The sequence below is a fragment of the Drosophila hydei genome, unplaced genomic scaffold, assembly GCF_003285905.1.
Source record: "Drosophila hydei strain 15085-1641.00,03,60 unplaced genomic scaffold, DhydRS2 tig00008119-arrow-pilon, whole genome shotgun sequence".
In the NCBI taxonomy this organism is placed as follows: domain Eukaryota; kingdom Metazoa; phylum Arthropoda; class Insecta; order Diptera; family Drosophilidae; genus Drosophila; species Drosophila hydei.
In genome coordinates, this window is record NW_022045830.1 from 3,740,731 (window position 1) to 3,759,347 (window position 18,617).

Genomic DNA, 18,617 nt, shown 5'->3' on the forward strand with positions numbered 1-18,617 from the left:
TGGCTCTATATATACACATATAAATATATTTTCAACGCGTGTAAACACAAGTGTTTTGGGTTAATTAAAAAAAAAATAAAAAGAAACCTATATACATATAGTATGTATATGTATATATGTATGTACCTTAAATACATACCCATCAATAGTATAAGTTTGATAAACATACATTTATATATGTATATACATAAATTATATTACTTCAGGTATAGTTGGCCCAGAGACATCGTGGGCCCAACTACTCTCGACTGGGAGTTAAAATCATTTTTCGCTTTATTAACATTGTATTATTATGACCGAAACAGAAATTGAATGCGTTCAATAACTCTCGAATTACACGGAAATTATTACATTTTTGCGCAGCGACGAGTCTGAAATATATTATTTTAGCTGCTTTACCAGATGCTTGCGCCAGAATAGCAGCTATATATTCACTATATATAACTATACAAGTTTTCGCATTTGGAGTCGACGCGACGGCCCAAGCACTATTCCCGTTTTTGGAGTCCGGAGTTTTACAGCTATTTTACAACTAGCCAAAGTGGGTCAGTTTATAGCCGTTTATTGGTTTGTTTGCTTTTTTCTGTGTGCTTATAAAAATAATAACACAAAATTTTGCTTAGTAAATAAATAGCGAGCGCAACGTGCGGCTTGCGTGTGCAACAAGCTTACAGCTGTGTGGCAAACACACAAATCAATAAATACATTTTTGTGTATACAATGTTCTTTCTCTATATACTGGCTCTAGCTTCCAAATTTAAGTGCTCGAATCTCGAAATATTTGTCCAGCACTTCGTCCGTTACCAGTTTACGCGCCGCCTGATGCTGCTCAACAATCGGCGTAAGAGTCTGTGGGAAAAAGAAAACATTAGTTTGTTTCTAAGTGAAATTTTTTGTAGCTCACCTCTATAGCCAGTTTTTTAATTTCGCCCGTTAGCATTTCACCCTTGCTGTAGGCAACACGCACTTCTTCGAGTTTGTTATCGTCCTCTAGGAAAAACTTGAGTAGCTGATAAGCTACATCGATGTCGGGTATGCCGCCCAGTTGACGATGCTCCTCCACTGTGGTGCGTCCGCCCGAAAAGGCATATTTATTGATTTTATTCTTGATCTGCTTGGGAGTATCAGTCAGAAATACAGCCGAGTTCTGTTCACTTGCTGACATTTTCGTTTTGGCGCCCTGCAATGCCGGAAAGAAACTCGAGTGGATGAGTGCACATTTGGGGAAACCCAGACGTGGCGCCACATCGCGCGTCATACGGAAATACGGATCCTGATCAATGGCGCAAGGTATCAGACAGTGAACTTTCTTATTGCCAAAGATGAAAGGAAAGGTGCTTGATAAGGCAGGCGCTGCCTGCGCGGCTGGAAATCCTATCTTGCCAATAATATCTGAGTCGCCGAAACCGAAAATGCCTTTCACCTGGTTAAACGTGACGCACTTTTGAATACGAATTATGTTCTGGTAGAATGCTGGACATTTGCTGGAAAGAAAATGATTTGATTATATGCTGGGTACAAGTGGTGTACAAATGTATTTACCCCATAAACTCCAAGTTATTGAATATGAAGGTCTTATTCAAGTCAAAGCCCATGGCAACAATATCCTTTGCATTCTCACGGGCCAATTTGATTGCGTCCTCGATTTTCAAATCTTTCCACAGGGTCTTCTCGTCGTCCGTCAGCTGAATAATCAGAGGTACATCGAAAGTTTCCTGCAGCCATTTGGTCATAATAAACGGCACCAAGTGCCCCACATGCAACGATCCGGAGCTGGGTCCTCGTCCCGTGTACAAGTAGAATGGTTTGCCCTGCTCGATTAGCGTTAGAATTGAGTGCAGGTCGCGATGCGAAAAGAATATGCCGCGTCTGATTAAATGATGAGCTGGCTTTCCTGTGATTTTTTCAAAACGTGCGATAAGTTCCTCATCGATTTTACTCGAACCAAAACGCTCTGCAACGTGTCAACAAAAAGGCCATATATATAGATAATTATCAAGATTTGCACATTTGAGTGGCCACAAAATCGTGTTGCATACTTATTAGCTTGTCGTAATCGACGCCTGCATCATTGCTGCTGGCCACATTCCATGGATCAACCACATCGTCAGCATTTGTTGTTCCTGACTCAGCGCCACCAGCATCCGTTGCCGTTTCGACAGTCTCTGCTTCGGATTTGCCATTTAAGGTGAGTGCATCGACGCCCTCAACAACTGTTTGCTTTGTATCAGCCATTTGTTAATAAATTATTAATGTTTAAAGTGGTTTTAAGCGTAGCGCTGTAGCAAATAATACTGGCTGTCGAAATTGGCCTTTCACATGTGCAAGAGCCAGCGTTGTATGTGTTAGGGGCTCACACACGGCACATTTTGTTCCGAAAACCAATTGCAAATATCGCATAGAGTATAAGTGAATAATGAAGAAGGTGATAATTAGTGAAACAACAATTGTTATATATATATTAAATGTTCATTTCAAGATATTTTCGACGCAAGCATTATTCTAATTGTTTGTTATGATATTAAATTTTCTGGCTTAATGTGGTGGTCAATAGTCAACGATGTATTTAGTTGAACTACGATTCGTGACAAGTAACAGTTACTCGAATATTTGTATTCTCTAATCAGAACAACAACTGCAGCGGAAAAATGCACTACGTCTGTTTATTTTTTCTTTACAATATTTATTAATTTATTTTCTTAATCATGCCGATAATGAATAATACGGGAGAGTGGTTTAAAGTCCGACCGGACTACTACAGGTAAGCGTCAAAGAAACTGATAAAAAAGCTATACATTTTACTTTTCAATGACGAAAAATGTGTATATCTGTTTTGCGGTCGCACGCCCACAGAAAGGTGGAGCTTGCAACACCTGATTGGCCAATCGATTTTGATTTAGAGTACATGCAAGTTGTAGCAGCCCCGTACGGAGGTCCTTTAGCTGCAATACGCGATGCTACGAAACTGGTGCCTGTCAAAGGTACATCGAGGCCGATGATTAGGATTTTTGATACCAGCGGCAATGAAACTGGTCATATATTGGTAAGCAGCTAATATGGCGAGCAACAAGTGGATTATTATTTTTATAAAAACATTTTTATATTGATGCAGTGGAACCATGGTAAGCTTATTTCGATGGGTTGGTCGGACACAGAGGAACTCATCTGCGTGCTGGAGAATGCCAAAGTCTTTGTCTACGACCTGTTTGGCAATGAAAAGGAATCGTATAGCATTGGTGGAGAGGCGAGCGTCATTAAAATTGTGGAAGCCAAAGTCTTTCAATCGGCAGCTGGCACTGGCGTGGCCGTAATGACTACTTCCGGTCGCATTTTTCTAAAGCAGAACAGCAACAAAACAGAGCGAAAGTTACCTGATATACCAAGTGAGAGATGCAATAAGTTATCTACTCTAACTCTTACCAAATGAACTCCAATCGTTTTCCCAGATTCCAATTCGAATTGTTCCTGCTGGGAGATTGTAACTGAAGGTCGGAATAGCTACTGCCTACTGGGCCGCGAGCGAGAGGTCATTAAGTTGCAGCACGGTCAAACTGTGGGCACCGTGACCGCAAATCTGTTTGAGAAACCACATGATCGCATTATTAAGATTTCCGTTTCGTACAACCATCAGCACTTGGCGTTGTACACCAACACTGGTTTGCTCTGGTTGGGCAGCGTCGATATGCGCCAGAAGTATTGCGAGTTCGATACTGGCCGCAAGGATATACCACTGCAAATTGAATGGATTATGAATACCCATAATACCGATGCAGATGCTGTCGTCATTTCCTATCCCTCATATCTATTGATTGTCAATCGCAATGCGGACAGAAGTGAAATTCCCAGTGATCCCGTCATGTTTCTGGTTGCCGAAATGGATGGTGTTCGCATTATTAGTCAAACCTCACATGAAATGATTCAACGTTTGCCGAAATGTGTGCAGAACATATTTGCCGTAAATAGCCAGGAGCCAGCGAGCTATCTATTCGAGGCACAAAAGAAATTCGAGGAGAAATCCTACAAATCCGATGAATATTTGAGCATGTGCCATTCAAACATTGAATTGGCTGTGAACGAGTGTATCGAAGCGGCAGCCTATGAATTCTGTCCCGTCACCCAGAAGAGTCTAATGCGAGTAAGCTGACTGATATCCACATCTAATTCATTATGTCATCAATTTCATCTATTGCAGACAGCTTACTTTGGAAAGGGCTTTATACCATCCCATAATCCCGAAGAGTATATGCGCATCTTAAGAATATTGAGGGTTCTGAATACTTTGCGCCACGAGAAAATTGCCATGCCGCTTACCTATAAGCAGTAAAATACATATATACATTTAAATACATTAGGTATATGCTAATAAGCATATTTACAGATTTTCTCACCTTAACCCGGAGGTAATTTTGAGTCGCCTAGTCTTTCGCAAACATTACGCTGTTGCCATACAAGTCGCCAAGCACCTAAAATTACCCGAATCTTGGATATTAGAACATTGGGCTTATCATAAAGTCATGAATGATCAGAGTAAGCCAAAATGTGGCTCTTCTATTTACAGTCGTTAATTAATTCTCTTATTTCTAGATGATAACGAGGTGGCTCGCAAGATCACTGAAAAATTCAAGAATCCTTCAATTGAAGGCATTTCCTATTGCAATATAGCAGAGAAAGCGCATCAAAATGGACGCGATGAATTGGCTATTAAGCTGCTGGAGCTAGAGCCGCGTACCTCGCTGCATGTGCCACTACTACTCAAAATGGGCAAATTCGATCGGGCAGTGGCGAGTGCCACACAATCTGGCGATACGGAGCTAGTCACAGCGGTGCTGCTCGAAATAAAGAAGAAAATGATGCTCTCCAATTTCCACGTAAATTTAAATAATGTTTCTATTGGAATATTCTCAACTAAATGCTTTTAACTTGTAGATGATTATAAGAGAATATCCTTTGGCCCTAAATATGTACAAGAAGATTATGATGGAGTCCAGTCGCACAGCACTCTTTGACATTTACAACACCGAGGATGATCACAAGTCCATTGCCGAGTATCATTTCTATAATGCACTCGATAGCGAGGGTCTTGAATCGAATCTGTCGAATATTGGCAATAGTTACGCACAGGGCAGATGTACTGTGGAGGCAGAACTATGTGCGGATACAGCGCGCATGCTTAAGCTGCAGAAGACACTTTCGACCAGGCATAATGGCGCCATTCGATTTAATGGATTATCCATACATGATACAATGTTAGAGTTGTTAAAAGTGGGCGAACAGAAGGAGGCGGAGAAGATCAAAAGTGATTATAAGGTGCCCGATCGCAGGTTTTGGTGGCTGCGCATACTTACCTTGGCCGATAAGTACAACTGGGTAGAGTTGGAGAAATTCTCGAAGAGCAAAAAGAGTCCCATTGGCTATGAACCCTTCGTTGAGGTCTGTCTGCAGCAGGACAATGTGCGAGAAGCACAAAAATATATTTTACGCTGTCCGGACAAACGCAAGGTGTACTGGTATATGCGAGCTGGGTAAGTTGTCTGTTCTGCTATATCCAGGAGAAATATCTATTAAATCTCTTCCATATTATTCAGCTTGTACGAGGAGTCAATTGATTGCGCCTTTGAGCAACGCGATTTGCATAGCCTTTATGAGCTGCAGTCAAAGATGCAACTGATTAGAGATCCGGTGCTCCTCGAGAAAATTTGCCATTATATCGGCATGCTTGAACCAAGGCGCTAAACTAAACATTCCTCCAATATAATATATGTCTATTTATTATATATATATATATCGAAGTTCGGAACCACTCGGTTTAAATTTGAAGAACATATTTAAAAGATACTCAAGTATTTAACCAAATATATATTTAACCAAATATATTGTTATTTAAAGTTCCAAGAAACAAGATTGTTCTGCATTTTTTCTGAATTCAATATATTCATGGATGTTGAGGATAAATATCATGCTAGATGGCGAAGTATGGCAGATCAGTTCTAGAATCAAAATCCTGTCTTTTAGTAGATTTATAAATCTACTTTATCCCACTCCCACTATCTACCCAAAACAGATAAAACGACTTTCCATTTTTTTCCAAGGACATTTTTTATTGTACATATATATAGATATATATATATGTATATGTATGTAGTTATGTTTGTTTTAATGTATATGTATATATAGATCACATAAAGCAAAAAGAGAATATTTTACTACTTTGTTTTTGTTTTTTTTTTTTTTTGTGGATGATAATGATAATGATGATGCAATTAGGTTACTCGATATTAAAACCCGTCATATTTCAAGTCTCTAAACTTTAGCCCTTGTTTCAATATATAGATTGATTTGTTGGTTACATACATGTACGCTTCCACTAATCCTCTACATATACATAATTACGAAGTTTAGTTAATTACAGTACATTATATTATATATGCATATAGTATAGTACATAGTCGTATGTATATAGGTAGAGTATGAATACATTAACTATTCATTTTTTTTTGTTTTTTTTTTCATCGTGTTTAATTGTATGGTTTATATTTTTCGTTAATTATAATATATATTAAATATATTTACGAACATAACAGCAGTCTTATATAAGATGAAATACATTTAAATATAGAAATATGTATATATATATTTAATTTATTGTTTTCATTAGAGGGTTTTGAGTTGCTTTCCAAAGTTTTCTTGCTTTTGCCTATTTCTGATTTATATATCTTCAGCGCAAGTTTTTCCATTTACCCCTGCAGATCGATTGAACAGATAGGAAAGTCTGGGTGCCTAACTTGTATGCAGTGAAAGAAGTGTGCTTCTGAAGGATCTTGATTTCCAGAAAACGATCTGCAAGGATATATAAGCTTCGATTACCCGAAGCATGCAGCTTTTAGTTTTTCTTTACTTTTTTTGTTGTTTTTATAAAAGTTGATAGCTAAACTATATCGGCCAGTTAGAGGCCGCATAAGCGTGTGGTCTTATAGATATACTGTATATATATATAGGATTAGGGAGGGGACGCACATTTATTTAGTTTAATTTTAGACGCTGAGCGTCTCGCAAATGCGCTTCAAAATTTGTTGTTGTTTGGCGGTTGGCGGCTTTAGGTATACTATATTACTGTTAATTATTCTGTACTCCTATACATATATATAAATAATATATATTTTAGTATTATGTATATTTATGTTTATGCTTGTATATATAGTATTGTATATAAGTATAATATATATATATATATATATATATATATATATATATATATATATATATATATTTTAAAAATTTCAATTAATTTGTTCTGTTTCGTGTTTAGTTTCATTCATGTTTACTTTTATCTTTCAATTTTATGCATTATTCGTACATAAGGAACCCGATTACAGTTTTTACTTTTAATTTATTGCTGCTGGGCGATGTGTCGCTTCCATATTTTCTTCTTGTTTTTTTCAAATAATTTCTAATTATTAATATTAATTTTGTATGCATGCATAAAATACTTTGAATATGACTCACATCATAGAAATAGAACATATAGCTATATATATATAAATATATATATGAATGTATACATAATTATATTATTGTTAAGTTTATTACATTTAAGGACGATCGAAAATTGTAATTAAGACAGACATTAGATCAATTTAATAATCGTACGGACACACACATATAGAACAATATATAAATTAAATGTACACGCACATATAACTACAAATATATATTTATATATACATATATATATATATATATTTATATATACATATATATATATATATATATATATATATTTATATATCTAATTTATGTCATATAATACTATAACTACTATACGAGTTATTGTGGGTTTTAAACGGAAACAGTTGAAGCTTAAAAACTTCAATTCTATTTTTTATGTATTTTTTCAGTTTCAGTTGTTATTTTTTTTTATTTTTTTTTTTTTTTTTAATTTGTAGCTAGCTATTTTATTTGCTTGCATATTCGATACAATATTTTTTTTGTTTTTATACGAAGTTTTTTTTTGGCAAATTTAACTTCGCGCCTAACGAAAAATTTTGCTAATATGAAGAACACGAATTTTCAATTTTCATTTTTTCTCTTGCCAATACGATGAATTTGTTATGGAAAATGTGATTGACCAACTATTGTCCTAGATGTAATAGTTGGCTATACATTTCTAGATGTGAATGTGAATCAAAAATATTTAATTTAACTACGATAATGACTAGTTGAAGAAACACCTTCAAAAATTTATTCACTAAATTTTATGGTTACTTTTTTAATGTGGTTTACTTAGATTGTTTTTGAAAAATTTTCTAATGCAGTGTTAAGAGAGATAGAGAGAGAGAAGTCTTATATATGTATATATATATATTTTCTTGTTGCTTGGTGTGTGTGTTGTTTACTGCCAATCGTATAAATTTGTTAGTTTTTCTTTTTTCGGGTATAGTTTGTGAAGTGGTTGGATTTTAACATTTATGTAGATAATTATGTTTTTGTTTAAAAATTTGTTGGATCGAACTGCTTAAAAATTGGGTCTGCTCTGCCTAATCCTCTACTGCCTTATTGACGAATCCTCTTGCTCCGCCTTAATGCCTTACTTAAGTGCTACTTCATCACAGCCAACGCTCTCTATGCGGTCCGATCTGATCCGATCTGACACTCAATTGATTGTTTTCTTGTAGAGATTTTGATGTATGTGCTCGTTCTGCAGCGCGCACATCTGACCCACAGCAACAGCGCCGAGCATATTGGCATTGCTGCTGCCGCCACCACCAACAGTTGCTGAACTCGTTGACTCTGTCCCAATGGCAGCGGCAGTTGCTGCCAGCTGATCGCCATTGGGCGCCGACAAGGTTCCATTGCGGCTGGCACGCAGATTCGAAAAGAATTTCTCTTTGAAGCCCAGCGAATACTTGTGCTCAATGAAGGTGTACGAGATTTGCATGGGCGTGGTCGCTGACGGTTTGCTTGCTGGCATCGTTGCTGTTGTAGCAACTGTTGATGCTGCTGTTGCTGTGGGCCGATTAAACTTGGCTGCTGCAAGTTGGTTGCTGCTGTCGCTGCTGCTGCTGCTGCTACTGTTGCTGTTGCTGTTGTTGTGTGAGCAGGAGTAAGAGGTTTCTGCAATAGGTAGAGAGAAAAGGAAAAGAAGTAACGAAATCATAAAACAAAAACCAAAAGGCAAACCAAATATATAAAAAAGAAAAAAAAAATTCAACGATTACAACAGAAATATAATTTGTGTTAAGTCTGAGAGATGAGAAATACAAAATAAATTATTGCACCAAAGTGGAAAGTATCTTTCGAAATGTGTGTTAACTTAAATATATAATGAGAGTTCTGTAGGCTAACGCTTATTGTACAGATGGATAGATTAATATATATATATATATGTATATATTAAAATATGTGTATATACTACATGAAATCCATTTTGCTAGTTCTTAAGACATAAATAATACTTTTCTTTTGCATGTTCCATATAGATGCGTACAGTGTCTGGTTCTGACAATAAAATGTTCGATAAATTGGAAATTAAATTCAAAAGTTTTGCAGTTTATTACAATAGGGTTGCATAAATGGTTGCAATCCTTCGTCTATATATTACTATGTCTAATTAAATTAAGTGGAGATCAGCCGTTAATCGCTAACTAAAGTGTTGTATACAAAATCATATTGCACAATCTATACGATTCGCGTTTTCATAATACATAATACAAATGTTTTTAAAGACACAGCTTATATACGCTCTGGTCAATATAGGCCGAAAAAATATTTTAAAAGCAGTCTACAAAATGTTTTTCCAATGGGTTTTGGTGAGTGTCGACGCCTACCCCCCAACACACACACACTCTATCGTCCAGAGGGGTGAGGCGTACCTTAAAGTTATAATAACTACAAATTGAGTACATTAACTAAGCAGTGCGAACAAGGTTGTTCTTTTACAGTGTATTGTTAGAATGTTTGCTGTTCTTGTTTTTTTTCTTTTTGTTGTTTTTGTTCGTATACGAGAAGCGACGCTTGCTGTTTAAGTTGGTGGAGCCGGCGTCGCTTCCAGCGAGCATTGGCGCCGCATAAGTAGCTGCTTGAGTATAGGCTACGTTTCGGTGTTGACAACGCCGGCGCCAACAACTTCAATGGCTGCCACAGTGATGGTACCCGAATTGACGGCCGTTGCAATTGTCGACGGCATAATATCCTTGCCGTCAACTGTGCCAACAGCAGCTGCAGCCGCTGAACACAGAGTGCTGTCTGTTAGCATTAATGCATCGCTGGCCACAATTGGTGTCTCATCCGTGTCCATAGGCTCAACACTGGAAGCACTTGTTGATGCTACTGCTGTCATGACATGCTTTTGCTTTAGAACAGCAGCAGTTGGGTTTTTGTGCTGCTGTTGTTGAGGCGGTGTTGGGGAGCTGCTCTTACTGCTGCTGCTACCAATGCTGCTGGTGGGACTGATGGGCAGCACATGTTGGTGTTGTTGTTGCTGCTGCTGCTGGTGATGCTGAGACGATGACTGTATCAGATGGGTGCTAGTTGTGGTTGGCTCTTGCAGCAGCAGTATGTTGGTCTTTGTTATGTTGGGCAGCTTCTGGTTCTGCTGCAACATGTTGGTCGTGAGTGTTGCCACCAGAGCCTGTTGCTGTTGTTGTTGCTGCTGACTGGCGGCCGTGGTAGTGAAAGTTAACGTCTGTGTATTCTTGGTGGGCGATGTGGCCGGCGTCAATATGCCCAGGTTAACTAAATTGGGCAGCGTAATTTTAGTGGGCGTGTTGCAGCTGCTGGGAACGACAGCTGTTGCAACGTTTGTGACATTGCTGGCGTTTGCCTTCGACATGCTATTGTTGCTATCAACCAATTTGTGTTGCTGTGCAATGTCCACGCCGTTTGCCACGTTGGTGGCCAACTTGAGTATTTTGTTGGCCGTGGCATTGGCAGCTATTAAATTAACGGACTTTGTAATGTTGTTGTTGTTGTTGCCGCCAGCAACAGCGGCAACATTACTGCTGTTGTTGTTGGCTTTAATGGATACTAAACCGAGTGTGCTGCGCATTAAACTGTTGTTGCTGTTACCTGTTGCTGTTGTTGTTGCTGTTACGCTTGGTGACTGTGTGCTGACGTTCATTTGCTGCTGCTGCTGCTGTGGCAGTGCAAGTTGTTGCTGTTGCTGCTGCTGCTGCTGTGGCAAATTTGTTACAGTCACAATGTTACCATTGCTTAGCTGCTGCAACATATTGCTGGCAGTAGCAGCATTGCTGGACAAACTATTGCTGCCCAAGCTGCCAGCACCATGACAACTGGTGCTGGTGCTGCTCGACATGTTGCTACTGGATGGACTCAGCGAGCCAAGTGATTGCGATGGCGAATTACTGCGCTGCAAAATGCCAACATTGTTGTTGACATTGTTGCTTCCAGCCAGGCTGCTGCCGTTGCTGCTGTTGTTGTTGTCGGCTTTGCATCTGCCTCCATTATCCGCGGTGGCTGCTGCCGCGGCGGCTACCGCCAAGTTGGCCAACTGCTGCGTGGTTAGCACGCTGTCCGGCTGTGTGTTGTGGGTGTGAAGCGCATGATTTTTCAGGCCTTGCGCAGTTTTATAGCTCTTGCCGCAGTGGCACTTGTAGCCCTTACGCACTCTGTGGGAATTTGTATGGGAATGGGCAAATGAGTTTTGTGTGCTATTTGTTGCTGACATGTTTTTTGTTGCTAACCTGCCGTCCTTCTTGTGGCCATTCTTCGAATGGTATTTAATTCCATTCACGTTTTTGTAACGCTTCTTGCAACCAGGGACGGGACATGCAAAAGGTTTCTCATTGCCAGGCGTGCCATTGCTGCCGCCACCGGAATGCCTATAAAAGTTGATTTGGATTATATTTCAATACATAATACTTATCTAATAGAACCCACCTGCTGCCATAACGCATAATGAACTCTGAGCTAAACTCCTCGGTGGTCCAAGAGTCATTGCTGTCCTCCGATTCAGAAACAACCATTTCATCATCGTCCATTTCGCTGCCTATCAAAAACGAGATAACTATCAGCTAAACAAATTGAGTTATATACACGCTTCTTACCTGTGGGCGTATTGCTGCGATTTGAAGATGACATACTGTAGCTATGATGCTTAATCGCAAGCTTACGCTTGAGCTCCGCGTTACCCACATTGCCACTGCTGCCGTTGTTGCTGGCGCTATTACTGTTGCTGTTGCTGCTGGTGTTGTTGATTAGGAAAGTGGATGGCTCCTTGCGAGCATCGTCGGAGATGTAGCGTAGCACATAGCTCAGCGGCAAAGACGCAGGCGGTGCCAGCTCTTTTTGCTCGACCACCTGAGGATCATAGTCTACAGAGAGAAAGAAAGAGGGAGAGAGAGAGAGAATGGGTCAGATTTGATATATAAACATCTAAAAATTCCAAATTGACACCCAATACGGGTTCGCAGACAAGTAACCTGCATACAATACAAACATTTTGAAATGCCATAAATTATATTCTTTTTATTCTGATTGTGCTTTAATATATGATTTCATTTTGCATTAAAACAAGTTTAATCACTTTGTAACACACAGACGGGTATTTGACTTAATTTTTTTAAAAAGTTGTTTCGACAATTTAAAGATCATTAGTTCAAGAATGGGTATATACCCTCATTTAGGTTATTTAATTTGGATTTTATCTTATCGTAATTATATCGTGTCAGAGATTCACACACGACGGACTTGGATCTCCAATACATACAGAAACATACTCCAGATACACAGTACTTGCCTCCATTGAAAAGTTAAAATAATAAATAAATAAATAAATGTAAGTACATGTAATATTCTGTTCCGAGTGGCCTACAGTGATCGTAATGCGGTTGCTGACGCATTTTTATGGGGGTCTTGTGATTGTGGACACATACCGACATATATGTACATATATATATTTATTGTTGTTTATAGGGGTATGTGTCGGGGGATTTGGGCTTGTACGCCACAGGCGAGCACATGTGTGTGATTATCTTATCGTGCGAACAGACGACAAGCATAAGCTCAAAGTTTGCTTAATCAACCAGTGCATAGCAGCGGCGGGCAGGTGATTGGTTCACTACTTGCGCATGCATGTGTGCGTAACCTAACCTCCGCGACTGCACATGGGCACTACTACCAGCCAATCACATTCGCTCTGTGCATTAGAGACAGCCTGTAGACGAAACACAATCGATTGGAGCGCAACAGGTAATCGAAATATCCTGCCCATCTCTTACCGCAGCACATTTATCGTCGAGCACCCACCCACCACCACACACAGCGATAACACTGGGTCGATAATAATGCAACGTACTTCATTTATGAACAAATATAAAACAAATGCGACAAATTAGAAAATAGATTGAAAAACATATGTGCGTACATAATGTTAATGTACATATCTGTCATATATCGCAAAAGCCTTACTAATGTGTGCGTTATCAGTTGCTATTACTAAAATGATGACTACGTGCCCTGCAATCGCTGACACATTCTCAACGGACGGCACACGTACTGCAAATAGAAATTTTAAAACTGTTATTTAACAATTTATGGTTAACAGTTATTTTTTATTTATTTTTCATTTAGTTGATTGATGAAATCGAAGTATTGGCTTGCCTTTGTCTATGACCGCCGCCCGCACAGCGTCGTTTGTTACGCTCAAATCCGTTTACTATTTTGTTGTTGATATTTTTTTACAGTCATTATTGTTATGATTTGTTATTGTTGTTGTTTCATTTTTCTATAGTTGATAACCTTAGGCAATCGTTGCCGTCCAACAGTTCTTGTTACTCTCTCACATGTGTCTCTCTCGCTAGGTGACAACTACTTGGCTGGTCGTTTGTTTATCAAATTTTCAAATACTGCAGCACTTTTTTGAAACAAATTTGATCTAGCTATACGTATACAAAGATATAATATATATATACATTTATATATATGCATGCGTGTACCGCTCCCATACATTCGCATTTTATAAGTAAAATAAATATAAACAATAAACGCTGCGTTATTCCTGTTATTCTTATTGCTTTTGCGTCGTCATCTGAGTCATTCACTTGTTGCAGAATTACTTTTTTCTTTTGCAGATAATAATTATACATACACATCATATACATACATGTGCACATACACTCACAATATGCATGTACTCTTTATATATGTACAGATGTTCTGTATTTGTTTTTGGGCGTGCAAAATTTGTGCAATGCACATATCGAAATTTGATAATGAGCGTCCAGAATGTCACTGACTGGAAAGCTAAACGAAATAATGTTAACAAATTGGATTAACAACATTCCAAGCCGGCTTGGCACATGTTGACCTAAACATATTGCAAAATATATAACGGCATATTGCATTTCACAGCATGCACAAATTATCGATAAATTAACAGGGCGCGTGTTGCGCTACGTTTATACATATATTTGTATACATATATATACATATACACTTACATATAAACATATACAAATATATATATATATATATATATATATATATTTATATATATTATATATATAGATATAAATATATATAATGTTTGTGTGTATGCACAACAGGTGCCTGGCAACTGTGCAAAGGACAAACTTGAAGGTCTTGCGACAGCGTTGCCATAACAGCAAAAGGAAATTGTGAAAAAAACTCCCAACTCCCGTGCTGTCGACTGAAAGCATGTACAGAGATGTTGCGATGCGATAAGCGTGAGACAACTAACCAACTGGGCCACGCAAGTACATACATACATGCATATAAAATACGTGTACGTATGTACATAAAGTAAATAGCTAAAGTCCTTCGAGTTGATATCTCATTCAAAGCTTATGGACACACAACTATATTAGATAAATTCATTTGTATATACACATAAGTGTATATGGCCAAGGGCGGTGTGTGGGCGTGAACGCCATTAGCCGTACCAATTTTATGTAATGCCAGCGTGCGCCTGTCAACGACGCCATTTGCTGCTGACCGTTATCAAAGCCCCAGTGCCAGTAGCAGCAGCCACAGTCAAAGCAGAAACAACAACAAACAGCTGCTTACTTTTAGCCGTAATAGTCAGCTGAGCTTGATACCACCCCTATATTTATATTAGAGATGAGCACGTGTTGGGCTTTGTGATTATGAAATGACAGTAAATCGCTACACGATATGAATAACTTGAATTAGTTTTGCAATTCGAAATTTAACTGTTTCTTTGTCAATGAATTAATATTTATTTCGAAAAATTGTCATCGATTATTTATGAAACACGTTTTAATTTGATAGAAATGTCATTTTTTCTTATCGATTTGTTTTAAAAGTATACGTCATTAGATTTCCCAGTTAAGTCTTTTTAAAGATAATAAATCTTGCTGTTTCTGATTAATTTTAATGTGAAATCGCGCCAATCTTCGCGCTCGTATTTCTGCATACTGCATTTCGTGTCACGCAAACAAGAATTGCACTCAAATCTCTACATAAAGTATGCAGACAAAAGTATTTACAAATATAAATGAAGCACAAATAAATGTGCCGAAACAGCCCCCGAGTCTCGCACCACCACTATGTAAAACACCCCCTTGGCACACGTAACACACTCAACCCCTGTGCCCAGGCACCCATTGCAGCCAAGTGGCAACACTGAGCTTAATTTTATTGATTTTCCACCCCCTCACAAACAAACGCACACACACTGGTGTCGCTGCTACTTAAGTACCTGGTCTAAAATTAGATATATTTTTGTTGAAAAGCCCGGCTAGCCAAGTTCTGGCATTGTTTTGCCGCTTTCTAACACTCATATTTAGCTTATCCACGCCAGCCGGCTTCGGTTCACGTAACTTGTTTATAGTAAAACAACGCTAAACGGGCGGGTTGAGTATTACAAAATTTCTACCTTCCATTCTAAACAGAGAGCTTGTTTTATTTATGGATACTTTCATGGAAAAAGTATTCATATATAAAATATATAAGTACGCCAAACAGATTATTCAAGAATAATGGGTCATTCGCTTGAGCGAGCTTTCACTGTAGTGAAATGCACGTAATCGGACACGTGTGAATGGGCCGAAGCATTGACAAGAATTGATTACGCATAACGTGCGTGGGTGCAATTGGAACACAACTTTTGTCACCGCTCTACTGATGATATTTGCTATTTCTGCTGAACAGGTGATAACACCTGCAAAAGACGCGCTAAAACCCCAAGCCTAAACCCAAGCCAAAGACAGGTCAAACGCACACACAGCCCGATACACACAAGAAAAGGCGCTCACTTGCCCTTGCCGGCTGGGGTACAGATGCTGCTACTGCTACGCTGGCGGCTTACCAATACAAAGCAAACGCACACACTTAAACGAACACATATTTATTGTTGTTGTTGTTTAATGGATCACCGGCTTTTTGCTTGCTTTTGTTGTTTTTGCTTGCCACGCAATTGCGTTCTCGCTCGCACTTGTATGCTTGGCGTATCAAAAGCAAGCGTAACTCCATACATATACATCTGCGTTTGTAATTGTGTAGAATGAATGCTGTACATGCCACGAATGGACATTTGCCAGTGTGTGTGTGTGTGTGAGTTTGTCCGGGCACAGGTAATTCAGCTTGGCTTGTCGCCTATTGTGAATGCGCTCGCTTGTTTCAATTGAAGGCGACGACGCGTACGCATTAAAACGTGCGTGCGTATTTAAGGCCTGGCCATATTGATTTTCCATGGCACACTTTGATATTATTGCACCGCAGCAATATACTTAGCCAGCATTTACAAATGTGTTTTTCACAGCTAAAATTGTTTTCAGGGCTGGAGAGTCGAAAGCGAACGAAAACAATATTTTATTCATGCACCAAACGCTGCAACGGGCGTGAATTTATATGCACACACTCACAAATTTACCTACAATTTATTCAGTATATGCACACATACTCTCACACACTCAAACACTCTAACAAACCTGTATATACTATGTGCATATAAATAAATTAAATAAACAAAACATAGAGTGCCGACGATGTCGGCGGCGTCTGCGACGATGCCGTCCCGCTCATCACGCGACTAATTAATGTTGTTTGTCATTGTTATTTTAAACACTTTCGCACTTGTTTATCGCACTAATTGTTGTTTTTTAAATACTTGCCTATGTGTGTGCCCTCGATGTGTGATATTAAGTCGTTCAGACTCGGAAAAGTTTTAAAACAGCCATTGAATTTGCAGATGTTGATCAGAAACACGGCCATATCACTCGACGTACGACTGTGACTGCGCGTTATGTAAGTGTCACTGTTTGTTTAATGTTATGTTTGGGGCATCCAAGAACTTAACAGTCTGGTAAGCTGTTACTAATGGTGTGCACTTATTTATGTTAAGATTGTTCAAACGAATACTGTGGGTGATGAGTAACTATCGCATATACTTAGCTATCGATATATGCGATAACTGGCATCCTAAACAATTGTACGGCGTCGTTCCAAGCAAATTATACAATTAACCAATTAAGTCCAGCGAAAATGCAATATGCAGCGTAAATCGAATTTGATTATAGAAGTTATTATTAATGAGCAAGCCAGAAGAAATGTAAAACGTTCCGTCGATTAGTATTTGTGTGTTTCCTCCCTGGCCGTACGCACACACACTTATGCAAAAACGCTGTTATGCAATTGAGGGCTGCAATGATACATAAAATAAAATGATTAATACCTGTATATTAAAACTATTCCAAGCGTTTTAAGAGATACATTAAGAAAGCTTCCGTTACTTACAGCATCCTGTTTCAATTGTGGTGGGCTTTAAATTGCTCAAATTATAACAATCCAGACGACGTGACGACACCACGACGCGTGGCTGTATGCGGACCAGGGCTGGATAGCTATTCGATATATATTCGATAAGGCAACGATTGAAAAATGCTTGTATTACCATACAAACTACTTATTGCTCAATAATATTAGTAAAGCAACTAGCCATTGCATTCACTTATTCAATTTAATATAAAAAACCCACAATAAATAATTACCATTATTTGAAATTTGCGCGCCTAATATTTCTAATCATAGGACCATTTGCTCAGCTTGCTTGGATCGGATGCAACGTTTTTTGAAGGATTGTGCTCAGATTAAGATTTGTCATATAAGGCGCAAGTCAACATTTCTAAAATCGTATTGTCGATTCAAATTACAAAAAAATTTCAATAATTTGCTGACGAAAAACGCGATTTCAGGGCTGATAACTAAGACCGGCGTTAACTTCCAAGTCTTTTTCCAGTTCACCACAGACCAGGACTGCAATTAAAGTAGAAAATTGAAATTCATCGGAATTAATCTCCTTTCATTAAGGTACATATAAAATAAGTATGGTATTTGTATATATCACTATTAAGCTTGCGATTTTAGTGCTATGTATATAATATTAGATATAATATAGTGATGTTTAATACTGTATGTGACTGTTAACATACATAAATGTCTGTTCGAAGATTGTAAACTACAAAAATATTATATTTTATATTACATCATATATATTATATATAGATATGAAATTATATATAAGATTTCGTGTATCTAACCAACTTAAATATGCAGATATTTTTACTAAAAATATTTATTTTGACAAAATATGTAGGTTACTTGGTGGTAGCACCGCTATT

At 38.3% G+C, this 18,617-nt stretch overlaps 3 protein-coding genes across 5 annotated transcripts; 1 reads left to right on the forward strand and 2 right to left on the reverse strand.

Annotated features, from left to right (window-relative positions):
* Nucleotides 1-289: 289 nt before the first annotated feature.
* Nucleotides 290-2,517, reverse strand: LOC111597847 (tryptophan--tRNA ligase, cytoplasmic). The gene is made up of 4 exons (XM_023312756.2): nucleotides 2,040-2,517; nucleotides 1,543-1,954; nucleotides 905-1,484; nucleotides 290-849 (listed from the first exon to the last, which is right to left on the reverse strand). Exons 1-4 carry the CDS (start codon nucleotides 2,233-2,235, stop codon nucleotides 745-747), a joined length of 1,293 nt encoding a protein of 430 aa, XP_023168524.1. The 5' UTR covers nucleotides 2,236-2,517; the 3' UTR covers nucleotides 290-744.
* Nucleotides 2,518-2,669: 152 nt separating this feature from the next.
* Nucleotides 2,670-5,902, forward strand: LOC111597846 (vacuolar protein sorting-associated protein 16 homolog). Its single transcript, XM_023312755.2, has 9 exons — nucleotides 2,670-2,761; nucleotides 2,854-3,043; nucleotides 3,113-3,383; nucleotides 3,447-4,135; nucleotides 4,193-4,320; nucleotides 4,379-4,527; nucleotides 4,585-4,868; nucleotides 4,927-5,522; nucleotides 5,586-5,902. Exons 1-9 carry the CDS (start codon nucleotides 2,706-2,708, stop codon nucleotides 5,731-5,733), a joined length of 2,511 nt encoding a protein of 836 aa, XP_023168523.1. The 5' UTR covers nucleotides 2,670-2,705; the 3' UTR covers nucleotides 5,734-5,902.
* Nucleotides 5,903-8,379: 2,477 nt separating this feature from the next.
* On the reverse strand, nucleotides 8,380-18,300 carry LOC111597809 (putative uncharacterized protein DDB_G0285119). Of its 3 annotated transcripts, XM_023312697.2 has the most exons (8): nucleotides 17,988-18,300; nucleotides 17,734-17,840; nucleotides 17,112-17,638; nucleotides 12,063-12,329; nucleotides 11,896-12,004; nucleotides 11,700-11,837; nucleotides 11,065-11,624; nucleotides 8,380-9,111 (listed from the first exon to the last, which is right to left on the reverse strand). In XM_023312697.2, the coding sequence occupies exons 3-8, from the start codon at nucleotides 17,209-17,211 to the stop codon at nucleotides 8,651-8,653; spliced, it is 1,635 nt and encodes a 544-aa protein (XP_023168465.2). In that variant the 5' UTR covers nucleotides 17,212-17,638; nucleotides 17,734-17,840; nucleotides 17,988-18,300; the 3' UTR covers nucleotides 8,380-8,650. The 3 variants fall into 3 exon arrangements, with proteins under 3 accessions (XP_023168465.2, XP_023168463.1, XP_023168464.1); XM_023312695.2 differs by lacking the exon at nucleotides 8,380-9,111 and having other exon boundaries at nucleotides 9,484-11,624; XM_023312696.2 differs by lacking the exons at nucleotides 8,380-9,111; nucleotides 17,988-18,300 and having other exon boundaries at nucleotides 9,484-11,624; nucleotides 17,734-17,941.
* Between the last annotated feature and the right edge of the window lie 317 nt (nucleotides 18,301-18,617).

Bases quoted from the DNA above. Each gene is read 5' to 3' on its own strand.
- LOC111597847 (XM_023312756.2), bottom strand. From the start codon at position 2,235: ATGGCTGATACAAAGCAAACAGTTGTTGAGGGCGTCGATGCACTCACC. The intron at 1,955-2,039 runs GTATGCAACACG...GACACGTTGCAG, and splicing joins CGATTACGACAAGCTAATAA to AGCGTTTTGGTTCGAGTAAA. The intron at 1,485-1,542 runs GTAAATACATTT...TTTTCTTTCCAG, and splicing joins AATAACTTGGAGTTTATGGG to CAAATGTCCAGCATTCTACC.
- LOC111597846 (XM_023312755.2), top strand. From the start codon at position 2,706: ATGCCGATAATGAATAATACGGGAGAGTGGTTTAAAGTCCGACCGGAC. The intron at 4,869-4,926 runs GTAAATTTAAAT...TTTAACTTGTAG, and splicing joins TGATGCTCTCCAATTTCCAC to ATGATTATAAGAGAATATCC. The intron at 5,523-5,585 runs GTAAGTTGTCTG...CATATTATTCAG, and splicing joins TACTGGTATATGCGAGCTGG to CTTGTACGAGGAGTCAATTG.
- LOC111597809 (XM_023312695.2), bottom strand. From the start codon at position 17,211: ATGGCCGTGTTTCTGATCAACATCTGCAAATTCAATGGCTGTTTTAAA. The intron at 12,005-12,062 runs GTAAGAAGCGTG...CGTTTTTGATAG, and splicing joins TCGCAGCAATACGCCCACAG to GCAGCGAAATGGACGATGAT. The intron at 11,838-11,895 runs GTGGGTTCTATT...CAACTTTTATAG, and splicing joins ATTATGCGTTATGGCAGCAG to GCATTCCGGTGGCGGCAGCA.